Consider the following 13,441-nt stretch of genomic DNA (forward strand, 5'->3'; position numbering starts at 1 on the left):
TCCAGCATATTACAGACACCCGCACAGCAGCGCTGCCCAGCCCCTGTGGGACAGCTCCACAGCTCAGGCACGCTGTGCAGCAGCGCTGGCAGAGCCGTGAGCATTTGTTCCAGCTGATGATGCCTCCCTGCAACTCTTGAGACCAGAAGGTACAAAACCAATCACCAGTGGCTTTAACTTCCTGCTAAAAAAGAGGCCATAAATACTAGTAAGGGACACCACACGATGGCTGGTTAAACTAGTTTTGGTTTCTACCTTCCAGGAAAACAGCCAGTCCAGATTTAACATTTGAGTGATGAAATCCATTATATCCCTGAATAAACAGTCCACTCAGAGTGAAAGATAATTTGACAGGCAGACTTACACTGAAAGACATGTCATTTATTAATCACCTCCTGAATATCATTCCCATTTGCATTGCACAGATTGCCTAATTCCCTATACATATTAAGTTACTTACACTGTAGGGACGTTGCCGTACTCAAAACAATCTTGAGCCGATTTAAAAGTTTGCCTCAACTCAGGACTTCTAGGGAAGGACAATAGATATTGATATTTGCACAATGACCTTTTTGACCTCTTGTTCTTATTAAAGGTACCCCAGAGCAGGATCATTGGCCAGGTGTTCTGTCCACAAAAACTTCAGTAAAATAAAATAAAATAAAATTGCATTCTGCCCTTTAAATGCCACTCAAAATCACTTCCTTGAGCGTAACAGCTATTACATTTTATCCCAGAGGTAGTTACATTTTAATTGGGGTCAAAATGGTCCCGTACAGACAGAGTGCATTAGAATCCTGGCGTCAGTCACTGAGGATGTTTGCCATTTAGATGTTTGCCATTTATTTAACTGGTTACATAAATAAGATTCCATCAACTCCTTCCTGTAGTGTAAGATAATTTACACCTATGGATGAGAAATTGCCAAAGTTTTCAAATGTATTATATGTAAGGGAGGGCAGCTCACTTTTATGTCTACTGTTTGGCAGATCTCTGAGTATTCTCTAAAGTAGCACAACATCCCTAGAATTTTAGTGTAACTCGGGTTATACATTTGCTATGAATTACGAGCAAGCATCTCACCCCTGGTCACCCAGAGAATGAGACTTATGAGCTCACAGTGTTTGATTTTCATGGTCAGAAATTTTAAAATAAATAAGTTATCTCATTTTCACAGCTGGAGAAGGAGAGGAGATTAGCTGTAGCCTCTCCCAGTGCTGAACATGGGAAACAGCTGGCTGCAAAGCTCATCTGCTTCATTCTCATGCAAGACCAGAGTAGGTGGGATAGCTGCAAAACAGGGGCCACTTTTCTAGGTGCTGTATCCCCGTGCCCTTCTCTCAAGTCACACATGCCAAGTGAAGGGCAGATTGCTGCCAACCATTAGCTGGCAAAAGGGATGGATGGATGGATGGAGAGCCACAGCTCACAATGAATGCCCAAAGAACAAGTAATGTTGTTTCAAACTCCAGCGCTTTTTCTGAGCGTTAATTTTGGAATGGTTTAGGATTTAACATCTGAGGAACTAAGGGACAGTTTACCCTGTGCAAACACAAGCACAGAAACTAGCACATGAAGCTTTCAGATCTAGCAACAAAAGGCCCTTTGGCTCAAGGTCAGAAAAAGTGGTAGCACTGTATCACCACTTCACTGTTCCAGACATCTTGCAAAATAGGGAATTATCTGCTGACAGTCCTAAAAAAACTAATTGACTTTAACCTTACTCAACACTGTATTCTAGTTATTGCCCCAAACGAAGAGTCATTTTGCTGTTCTACGTCGCTCTGCTCTGCTCCATGGGAGAAGGAATTTCATAGCAGAAGTCCACACAAACACGTACAGTTCCTGGATCAAAACACCTTGAAATAACATTTTAAACTGTACCAACTGGTTAGCTCTGCTGCAGTTGAAATATTTCTTGCAAAAATACTCCGGATGTTAGAGTCACCAAGCATGCATGTGCCTTCTGGGCTCTAACTGTTCAGAAAACACCCATAACATTCCATCATTCCTCCGTACACACCTCAGCTATCCCAGCCTTTCCTTGCCAAGATACGACTGTCACCTGTGGGTGGCATCAGGGCCTCAGAGCTTCCCAGGCAGCTCGCAGCTCGCGCAGACAGGCACAGCTGCAATGTGGAACAGACCAGATCCGAAGGGGTGTGGGTGACTCCACAGAAAATGGGCACTTTGGCACTAAACAACCAAGCTGAGACTGGAAGGGCACAATTGCAAGATCACTCCAGAAACAGCCATGAGAACACCGCGTGTTAAAAGAGGTGCAGCAAAGCACCTGACCCTCCCTTTCCTGTTTAAACCAGGGAACTTCAGGTAACCAGAACATAGGTGGCTGGCGCAACTCAGGAGGGAGTGCTCCCCAGCAGGTCCCATGTTGTACTGCCAACCTCACGCGAGTATCTCAGGTGCTGTCTGACATCTAAAGCACTCGGATGCGACATTTGCTATCAGGATTGCTTCCCTACTGTGCCTCCTATACATGTTACTGATCTGTGTGTGCTTGCTTTTTAAAAGCTTGGCAGATGATTGAAAAACGCCTTCCATGCTTTTTAGTCTCAAAATTATTGTTTCCTGCAGAATTTCCAGGCAAGCATCAACATTCAAAAAGCCCCTCTTGCTGCTGGCCAAGTGCTCTCTGCAGCCACTGGCAGTAAGACGTTTCCTGTATGTGTGTGATCAGCGTCATATTGACTGTTCTGTGGTTGCTGTACTCAATTCTACTATCTTTATGCTAATTAAGACTATGAAAAACATTAAGCATGCAAAAATGGAAGCAGTGGGTACGTAGCAAAGCAGACAGCTGGCTCATGCCCTGCCTGTTTTTCCCCTGCATATCTACCATCAATATCCTACACACCTTCTCCTCTGCTTGTGAAGACAGGCACTCTCTCCCCTGCGTGTTTCCATGCAGCTCACAGAATCAGTTAGGCAAGCTAATGAATAGCAACACAGCTGGCACTGTGCAGGAAGAGTGCTCTTCCCCTCCTTCTGCCCCCAAGGCACCTATGCTTGGAGAAGAGGCACAAATGTAGCTCTCCTCCTGGGCTAGACAGGCTTGCCAACAGGCAGTTGATGAGGGCACTTTCCCTAGGGTATGAAGACGTTTTGATCCCTTTGCTTTCCCTCCAGCCTCCTCTGCCTGCCCGCAGCTGCCATCGCTGCCTGCTCAGCCACAGCCTGGCCAACAGATCTGCAGCACGGGAGCTGGCAAGGAGGAGGGGGCAAAACCAGTTTGCTACAGGGCTGAAAACAAGTTCTGTTGGCCCCACAATTAACTACAGAGCTTCTGCCTTTTGTAGGAGCAATCAGAATCACAGTTTTGCTTGTCCTACTGGGCAGCAACAGGAAAATTCTGTACTTGTACTCCTCTGGGAAAACAAAAAGAAATACTAACCCAGAAATGTCTATCGTCCACTGTACTGAATGTGATGTGACCAGCACCATTGAACAGGGAGGGACTGGACTTTGACCAGGCTCTTAATACCTACATAATTTAAGGTTGTTTTTTTTTTTGTTGTTATGGATGCAGCACAGAATTAAACAAAAATGAATTTTAAACCCATGTAAGCTTTCAACCTCTTTTGACCTAAAATTGAAAACTTTATCTAAAAGTTCTGATTGAGAGCTTGCTCAGCCTTTCAGGAGTTTTGGTTCCCATTCCCCCAGGTGATCAGAGGTCACGCTGCATCTCACCCTTTGCTTCCTACTCAGTGCAATGCATCTTTCATGCTGTGTCACCAGGCAGAGTTCAGGAGATAGAAACTCTCTGTAAGCCTGAACCAGAATATGAATGAGACATACAACACAAACACTCTCTCCAGTTCTACAAGGTGCCACCTAATAGATACATATTTTTTTTGGTCAAATGTGCCAGGTCATAGGTGAAAATTTGAATGAGAAGCAGAATCTTTCCCTCATGTAAAGCCCAGTCTTTCAAAAAAAGATAAAGTCAGCTTTGTTTTTTGCACTGAAAAGCAAAACATGCCCAGAGATTCCTCCTTTGTAACTTTTCTTTTGTTCAGTGCGGCCATGCTGCTAGCAGTGTGAAGCAGAAGCCTATCTGCACATATGATTAGTTCGTTTTCCTCCAGATGCATAGGTACAGGTTCTGATTGCTTTAATGTGGTGCCAAAGACAGTAATCTCTGATAGCACTAACAGTCAGGGTTGATAACAGGCAAGTTTAAGCACTACTCGTGTGATAATTACACAGCTATCAAAACTGAATAAGCTGGAAGCAATCAGGAAAATATGAAGTTTGCAATAGTTTGAAAAAGCAAAGATGACCTCCTGCCATAGTCCATCATCCAGTTGAGCTCTGTGTAGTTCACAAGGGAGCTTTCTTACCAGGCACCAAACCTTTCTGAGAGTATCTATTCCCAAGTCTCAGGTCTCCACAAGTGACTGACATGATCTGCAATTGTGTGTTAACTAGGAGTTTTTTCCCACTGTCTACCATGGTGCTGGCAGAAACCCCTTCACTGCATACACCAAAGTACAGCCACTTGTGACTGAGATGTCTGTTACACCGTCGTGGCCAATCCCATCTCAGGTCTTGATCCTGCAAGATACCTGCACTTGTGCTGGCCTTGAAGCCTGTGAGAATCAAAGGGAACCCACAAAAATGCTTGAAAGTTCCTACAGTGGATAAGATCACTGAGATCAAGAGGCAAGGCCCCTTCATTTCTCACAAAGTCTAGCCTTCTGCATGGGTACAATAAACTACACATAGAAGCTGAATATTCAACACTGAATATGCTCAGTAGGTTTAACAGTTACCATGAAGGGATGGTGGACATCTTATCAACCACCTCTGTCTTAAAAAAACAACCTCATGCTTTTGCATTGTCCTTTTTCCTTCTACACCTCATGGAAGAGAGAAGAAACATCTCATGCTTAAAATGCAGCCATATCTAGTGTGCACAGATACTGCATAAGATCTCAAGATCTCATCATTAGTAATTGGACTGTCTTGTTACCACTCAGAGGCCCACACTGATCAAATGGGTTTTCATGGGCAGAATTTGCTGACAGTCAGAAATCCTTAATGGCTGCAGAATTCAAACTGAGGGAGTTATAGAAAAGGAGTCAACACTCACCATAAAGTTGCAGTTCCATGGGGATGTTATAGGCATATAAATTGTCACTAATGGCATGTCACCATGGAATTTCCTAACATTTCATTGTCACATACGTATTTATTGTAGTATCAGGCCAAAACACAGTTGCCTGAACTCTCCTGTTTATACACCAAGAAAAAAAAATACTGCTCCTTTCTTCCTGTGTCATTAAAACTATTCATGTCCTACAGTACAAGTTGTAGAAGCCACGGTATCTAACAGTCACATAATAAACCTGTTGAAAATTATCAGTGGAGCACGTAGGGGGAATCTAATATTTGTCCAGTTTTATGCATACAACTTGTCAGCTGCCTGAAGAAAATTTCCTTTTTTCCTCCTTGTAATTAAGCAATCTCAATATTTGTAGTGTTTACTTACAAATCAGTGCATGGAAGTACAAGAACTTACTTGATAATCTCATCTAAACGCTAGAGCTAAACTAGACCATTTTTAAAGACGTAACAGGAATTCAAAACCATTTTTTCTTTCTTGCTCTTCCCTGTACAGACTATTTGCTATATGAGTACAAAATTATGAGGAAGTGCAAAATTGTAATTGTTGGACTCCGATATCCAGAGTTGTATATTTTGAACATTTTAAAAATAATTTCCAAAGCAAAACCTGAGAAAATGGGAGAAGAAAATCCATACTCACCTGAACATGATCTGTCCAATTCTCCTGAGTCATGGTTTTCTGAAAAGACAAATTACTTGTGAGCCACCTTAGAAAAGGAAGAATGTTACATATAACAAGCTGAAAAAGTTCTTAGACACTTGCATCAACTGTGATTGAGGAACGCATACTGGAATGCTCTGGAAACCTGATTCTCCTATGTCACCAACCAGGGAGGGCATGGCAGAAAAATACAGCTTAGATCAAGTAATTCAGAAACTGTTTAGGCTGCAGCACATAAGACAAAAATTCATATGTGATCAAAGTACACAGGCAACACAGATCCTCACCTAGATCCCCCAAACACTCCTCGTTACCTGGAGCTGGGACTCATTCGCAAAAAAATAATCACCTTAACAAGATTCTGCAAAGTGCAGCAGAATTTCTGAAGGTCTCAAAGCTTGAGTGGTGCTTTCGCAATGCAAGAGACATTGCTAAGCACAGCTGAAATAGGCCATGCTCTGGTGGAACACGTGGATCACTGCTGTTGCCTCCACCTCAGGAGACTTGCAATGTGTCCGCAGACTGTTCACCTCAGCAGCTAGCCCAATGGAGAGCTATCCCCATAGTCTCCAGTAAGGAAATGATCTCAGGGATTATCCGCAAGGCTCTAGAATATAAAAAGACAAACTCTTCTCCACAGCCAAGTCATGAAAAATCCTCTGGAATCATGAGGCCTGGGAAAGGAAACTGATTAAGTTAATATTCTGATTCAAATGCAGTTCAGAGCCAACCTTGGGAGAAACTTGGGATGGGACCTACTCTCCACTCTGCCAAGAATGCAAGCTGCAAGAGACCGATCAGCCTTCCAGGCCAGAGTCTCACCCCCCACTTCTGGCAGAGGTAACAGTGACTACCAGTGCCACTTTTATGGAAAGCTACAGGAGCAAAGAGGGAGTAAAAGAGCCTCAGAGAAAACATCTCAGGGATATACAAGCATGTAATCTAAATACTACTGAGATAAAGTAGCCATTTGACCAGGCCTCATACACAGCTGAGAATGGTAAACACAGAACACCAAAGAGCTCTCAGAAGAAGGGATGGTGTCCAGAAACAGCTGCCAAATGTACCTTAATGGAATTAACTGGCCAGCTTGGATACTTTAAACCACGCATAAACTCCAAAACAAAGGAAATGGAAGGCCAGGGAGAGCAGAACATGAGATAAAAAATTCATTTCACTCCGCTAAATAAATACACCTGGAGCAATGCTTTCTTCTCTCTCACTGTGAAAGCTCCCTAAAATGATGCCATCCAACATTAAAGCCTTGAGTTGAAGGACGTTGAAATGCTCAAGCCTCCCCAGGTCTTGTGTCAATAGATCTGGAAGGCAGGAAAGGCAGATCAGAGCCTTCACTGGTGGATCAGGAGGTCCTGGAAGCAGAATTGCCAGTGCCAGAATGGTGTCATCAGATCACCACCACTCAACCCCATCTTTGCGTCCAAAGTAAACATCAAACAAATCCTCTTTTGAACAAAAGAACAGGAACTTTTGGAGGAGGTGTCTCATTTCCTGAAAACTGAATCTCTGAAGACTGGATCAATAGTACCATATATAGGGACATCTGAACAACCTGCTGGGCTTCTGAAATCTTTGTTTAAAAGCTTCTTGTATCTACAGGGAGTAAGCTGTCTATGAACTGCAGATGAAATACTGCTCTATTAAAATGTTTGGCAAATACATCTTGGTAATTCAAAATTCATGAAATGAAAACATTTATCTGTGCTGTTCAGTCCCCTGTGGTCCCTGTCTTTCACAGCCCAATTAATATACCTGGATACAACACCTGCAAGCAAGCTGTTTTTTTCAGAAGAGGAAGAACAAAAGTTTATTCTCAGCTGGAACTATCTGTCTCCAGGCACAGGATGATGCTGAATGCCAGACAATCAAGAAAAGCACCAAAACTGCCTTGTTAACAAGAAGAGAAATGTGCTTCCCACTGCAGTGTGCTTGAGAGCATCCAAAGGGCAGTGACTTGGCTCAGTACATTCATGAGAGGGGAGGAGAAAGCATTGTCAAGTCATTCTGCAATGAACTGCAAGTCAAACTCCAAGCTGCCTCCTAGAAACCTGCTCCACAGAAAAAAATAATTGCATCTTCCTATTTCCACAAGCCCTCAGTGTCAGGACAAGCACTAGCGTATTTGGAAAGAAGACTCAGAAATTGGACAAAAATAAAGTTAGTTCAGAGATTTGCTCAGAAGCTGTAAGTACTCCCATTTTGCTCAGCAGTAACAGGGCTGTTAGCACAAGAAGCTTCTGTGGCAGGTTGTGGCATAACTATCACAGCCAGGCCACCAATACCAAATCAAAGTAGTGGCTACAAATAACCCAGCAATGCAGAGTGCTTAAATAACTCTGTTCTTAAAAGTAATAATAGTGGTAATAAAAACAAATCTCTATCCGATATGCTCCCTGTTTATTTGAGATGGCTGAAACTGGACACATGGAGATTCCACCCTGACCCATGTATATCCCAATGTACGTGTCCCAGATAGCTGCTAAAGATGCTGAGGTGGAAAAGCATCCAGCTCTGTGCAACTGTAACACCCAGTCATTAGAATATGAATGGACACACACATTATTCAATCACAGAAAGTACAGGTCCAGTGGCGTACCCAATGTATATAGAGCTTGTTCATGTATAATCAATATATCTCTATTATATCAGTTATCTGAAATGCAAAAATAAATAAGAAAACTCATTCACACCCATGCCACATAATAAAGAAACGTACCTCAACAAACCTCTTGTAAAGAGATAATGCAGAGTTCTTAAGTGCCGCTGATTTATGACATTAGGGCAGAGAGCTAAAAGAAAGAAAATGACATTTAAGTATACAACATAGCTGAACTTCCGTTAAATTTTACTGTCTAGACATTACATTTTTCCTTCCCCAAGTTTGAACTCAGTAAATGGAAGGCAGGATGCCATCAAACTTAGAACAATGAGGGACAGACACACACATTGTCAGCTTATCTAAACTATAAACTGTTATTTACACTTTCAACCACGATTACCAATGCTAATCCTTGGCTACTGATATCTCTGGTTCTACCACCCCTGAATGATAAGATCCACTTGCTGGTTCAATATCCTTCACAGTCAATGACTTCACACCTTTAATTACATTGCATCCTCATACACCTCCAGTCTCTAAAGGCTGCATTAATTTTGATTTAAATGGAAGTTGTGCTGTTAATCCTTTGAAGCAGTTTTGAACATGTTACTCAGGATTTACACTTGTGTCTATGGTTTATCCAATAAAATATATACCCATGAAAGAGACTCCATATCCATACAAAAAGTGAGGTGACAATTGTTTTGCTGAGCTAGCACGCAGCAGTTGTTTTTATTTTTATTCCTGCCATCTTCATTAGATATGCCTCATAACAACTGCAGAAAACAAGATCTTCACGTAGCACCTTGTTTTGAAATCCAATGCAACAAGAGATAAATGTAGAAGATAAAATAGATTAGATAGGATTAGCATACGTATCTGTCAGTTCTTGCTAAATGCTGGTATGCATGTACATGGAAAGACATAACCAAAGCCTTCATTGGGGTTTCAGTGGCTAAAACCATCTCGCTGGTGGCCAGAAGAAGCAGGATCAACATTCAGAAATAGTAACAGAAAACAGTAAAGTGAAAATTCCCTGCAGCCTCACTTGCATTCGGCGGACACCAGGAGAAACCAGTGCTACTGATTCAGAGGGCCTCAGAGCACAGGACTCTCCTTGTCTCACGTGGCATGCCCAGAGGACTGCAAATGGAGAGAATGAAGAAAGATCAGGTGAAGAAAGATCCTTGAATACCAGACTCTGGAATCAGAATTAAAGTGCCAAGACAGAGAAAACACAGATACTCTGGAACATTTTAAAAGAAACTAGTGACATTTTCTATTCTGACGGAGAATGAAGCTGAATTTGAATCCATTTTCTGTATTTTATTATAAACAACAGAGAGCAACTACTTGAAAACGTGAGGATGAAAGCTAACTTGGTAAGACAGACAATGAATTGAAGAGTTCAAAGGAAGAACAGCAAAATAAAAACAAAATGGACTTCAATAAACTCAGAGAACTGGAAATAATTTATAATGTGGAAATAGTTTATAAGGGGAAAAGAAGGTAAGAGCTGGCAATGGAAAAACTGGAAGTGAACTAAGAGACTAACTCTGGTAAATATGAAGCTTTTATTGACTGCAGATACAACAAGAAAATACACAGAAAGTGGAACTGAATTAGACACATACAAAAGAAGAACACAAACACAAAAAGTCAGAAAGCCCAAAGTTAACTATGAGATGCATCTACCAAAAGCCACAAAGGCAGGAAAAAATCATTCTGAAAATATTTTTGTAGAAAGAGGAAGACCAGGGAAAGTGCTAGTCAGTCACTTGATAGAAAAGGAAAGCTGATGAATTAGGGCATGAAGAATGAAAATGATTACAATACTTGCTTTTCTTCACTTTTCATTAGAGGAGGCCCAACTAGAGGTGCTAACTGAAAAAGAGCAACAAATGGATTATAACTGAGGTTAGAGAAGGAACAATCAGGTTAGCATGTGCACTCAGGTGCAGTATATGCTTCCAAATCCTAGGCCTCGTGTAACCCATCCATGACTGTGTAAGAGTCACCTTTGAGAAGATGTGAAGCACAGGGGAGAAAGTTGAAAAAAGTACAAACAACCATAGTACTATAAAAGTACTATACAACTATAAGTACAAATAACTACTACAAAAAAGTACAAACCATTATAGTACTATAGTTTCCAAATATAGTACAACTGTATTTGGAAAAGTAAACATATTTTCTAGACATATACTGTAACAAACATATTACTTGTGAGCACCTAGAAAATGTGATTTGTTACAGATTTTGCACTGTCCAAAAAAACCCAAACCCACAAACCACGTCGTATCAGTCCTTCTGATACTCTTCTGTGACTCAGTAAGCTGTGTCCTGGATAAAGATGAAGCAGCAGTTGTTGCTCATCTTTATTACAGTAATGTTTTCGATACGGTCAAATGCAACATTTTAAGGGTTTTCAAGACCTCCACATTCACAGTAGATAAAGCTGGTGGTAATGAACTTAATTTACAGCAAGAGAAACTCCAGTTAACATTTTGGAGGAAAAAAAATCTAACAGCAAGGCTAGGGAAGAACTATCATAGGTTGTATGGGAGGTTGTAAACTTTCCATCTTGGAGGTCTAACAATAAGTTACACATCTTATACAGAAATAATAGAAGGAAAGCTCCTTTGGCTTTGGGGCAGGAAGGGTGAAACAGGTGGCCTGCAGAATCTTTGCCAAACCTTTTCACTGCAGTTTCACAACTATCTGTGCTTTATACTTGCAGAAATCAAAGCACCTCAGAGAAGAACAACTTACCCAAGATCACACAACTCATTAAGATTGGGCAGGAATCTGAACTCAAGTCTCCTGAGTGAAAACCAGGGTTTTGTTTGCAGAACCAAAAGACAACAACCTAAGTTTTTCAGAACAGAAACCATCCTTCTACTCAGTGTCTGTACTGTGGAGGGCTTGGGAATCATGACTGGGTTGTGGAGCACCAATGGAATACAAACAGTATAATACAGGGAAAGCAACTCTTGGCCATGTGTTAATTCTTAACCTGGCAGCTCCACCACAACAGTGCTGCATCTGAGGTACAGTTCACATCTGGGACTAACTCAGAAGCAAAAATTCCATTCTGTTGTCAGCCATTAGCAGAGAATTAGTGACTATTAGTAACAGAGAGGAAGTAAAAATGAAATCCATTTGTCACACAGAGAACGAAACCATTAATACACACCTATTCCACTCATGTAACAGCAGTAACGTGTCTTCTGGGGACATGGTGCAATACATTTTTAGGTGTGGTGTGTGGCTGTTGCTCCCAGGTCACAAATGACTCCTCCTGAGCTGGGATGGAGACCTGATCCTCCTGTTATACTGAGATCCTGACTTCCATTCACAGTGAGATTCCTTTACCCTGCCCTGGCAGAACAGAAGGCCCCACACAAAGCACACTTTGTTTTGGGACAAAGTAAAGCAGCCTTGGTTTAATAAAATCAGAGTACCTGAAATGTTAGAGGCTTTTGTCCTGATATTGCTAAGGACTGCTGGGGAATCTGATGAGGAGTGAACGGTGCATTAATCTCAGTATATTATGATGAAATTATTCCCTAAATGCGAATTACTGGAGGGTAGGGCAGGACTCAAGAAAACCTCTTTTTGTTGTAGCCTCAAAGATAAATTGTCTCTCATAATATGCTCTGTGCCACTGAAGATCAGGGTAAATGGTCCTTAGAAGGGAAAGTGAAACAGCAGAAGCCCCAGACTGGCCCCAAACTATGGAGGTACCTGCTAGCTTTGCTATTTGGAGCATTGGCTGACTCTGAAGAAAGAACAGTGAGCATAGCATATAAGTTTCAATCTATGCCTAAAGGAAAAAGAAGCTCCAGTGTAGTCTTTACACACATCTGCATATGACAAATTCATGCTTAGAACTACAAGGGTGGTATGACTTTTCCAATAGAAAGCTTGGAGCTGCTGGCCAGCTTGTCTTGTCTCAAGCAGATCATCTTCTACTACTTGTATTTCAGCAGGAAAAAATGCTTTTGAGAAGGTAAGGGCCAAGGATGGACTCTTGGATGTTCACTTCCCTTCTCCTTCGACAGCTTGACTCCACAGCTACTTCCACCTCAGAAGCAGAAGGCTCCTACCTTCTAATGTCTAAGCCTAGAGGTGCTTCCTAGTCACACTGTTATACAGAAATGTGCTGGCATGTAACTCAAGAGCTAAATAAAAAACTTTGAAGGGACATCACCATTGAATGGGGGGGGGGGGGGGGGGGGGACGGGGGGGGTGGGGGTAAAAACCCTTGTGAAGCATATGGAAAGGAAAGGAATAATCTTCTGCTCTTAACAAGGAAAAGGTAAAAACATTTGAACTATCCTCCTTCCAAAGGCTTTCTTGTAGAGTTTTAACAGTCATTACTCTCTCTGGCACAGCATCTTTTCAAAGTGCTTAGTGCAGTGAACCCACGGGTCCCTGTGGGGCTCTCCCTGGTGACTGCTGACCCCCTGCTCTCAGCTCTGGCAGACCTGGAGAAGCCTGGGGACAGTTGTGCCTTACCTGAGCAAATGCAACGACTACTGAGCAGCCCTCGTCTGCCCTCTGCTGCCCCAACACCATCGGAGTGATAACACTTTACCACACAAGACAGCTCTGGGGGCTTCATTTAGAAAATTCACACTGAATCTAAAATACATGTTAAACCAAGACGAACAACTTGGTGACTAAATGAAGAACATTTCTTTAGGTTTATATTAAAAACACTTTCTAAAGACTACAGTAAGAACACACTCATAGCATTCAGGAATTAAGGTGCTTAAGCAATTTGTTATGCTGCTATAAGACAACTTTTAACTGCACATTCAATTACCATCTCTTTTCCATCAACACCACTAATATCTGCTTTATTGTGCCATGAGTACTAAGGTCCAAGAAATAAGGACAGTTGTACTTTAGGCTCTTGAGACTTGATGGTCTGTTTCCTCATCTCTGAGAACTGTTTTGACTAAAAGTTTTATTTGTAAATTTATGTCGATCTCACAGGGTCTCCA

The 13,441-nt window shown here is 41.9% G+C and overlaps 1 protein-coding gene across 1 annotated transcript in view; it reads right to left on the minus strand.

The window, feature by feature from the left end:
- EXD3 (exonuclease 3'-5' domain containing 3) overlaps window positions 1–13,441 on the minus strand; it is a 297,266-nt gene that overhangs the window by 167,426 nt on the left and 116,399 nt on the right. The window contains 3 exon segments of the mRNA XM_040531839.1: window positions 5,792–5,830; window positions 8,547–8,566; window positions 8,569–8,619. Coding sequence (XP_040387773.1) covers window positions 5,792–5,830; window positions 8,547–8,566; window positions 8,569–8,619 — 110 coding nt within the window.

This window comes from Cygnus olor, chromosome 19 (assembly GCF_009769625.2).
Source record: "Cygnus olor isolate bCygOlo1 chromosome 19, bCygOlo1.pri.v2, whole genome shotgun sequence".
Taxonomy (NCBI): Eukaryota; Metazoa; Chordata; class Aves; order Anseriformes; family Anatidae; genus Cygnus; species Cygnus olor.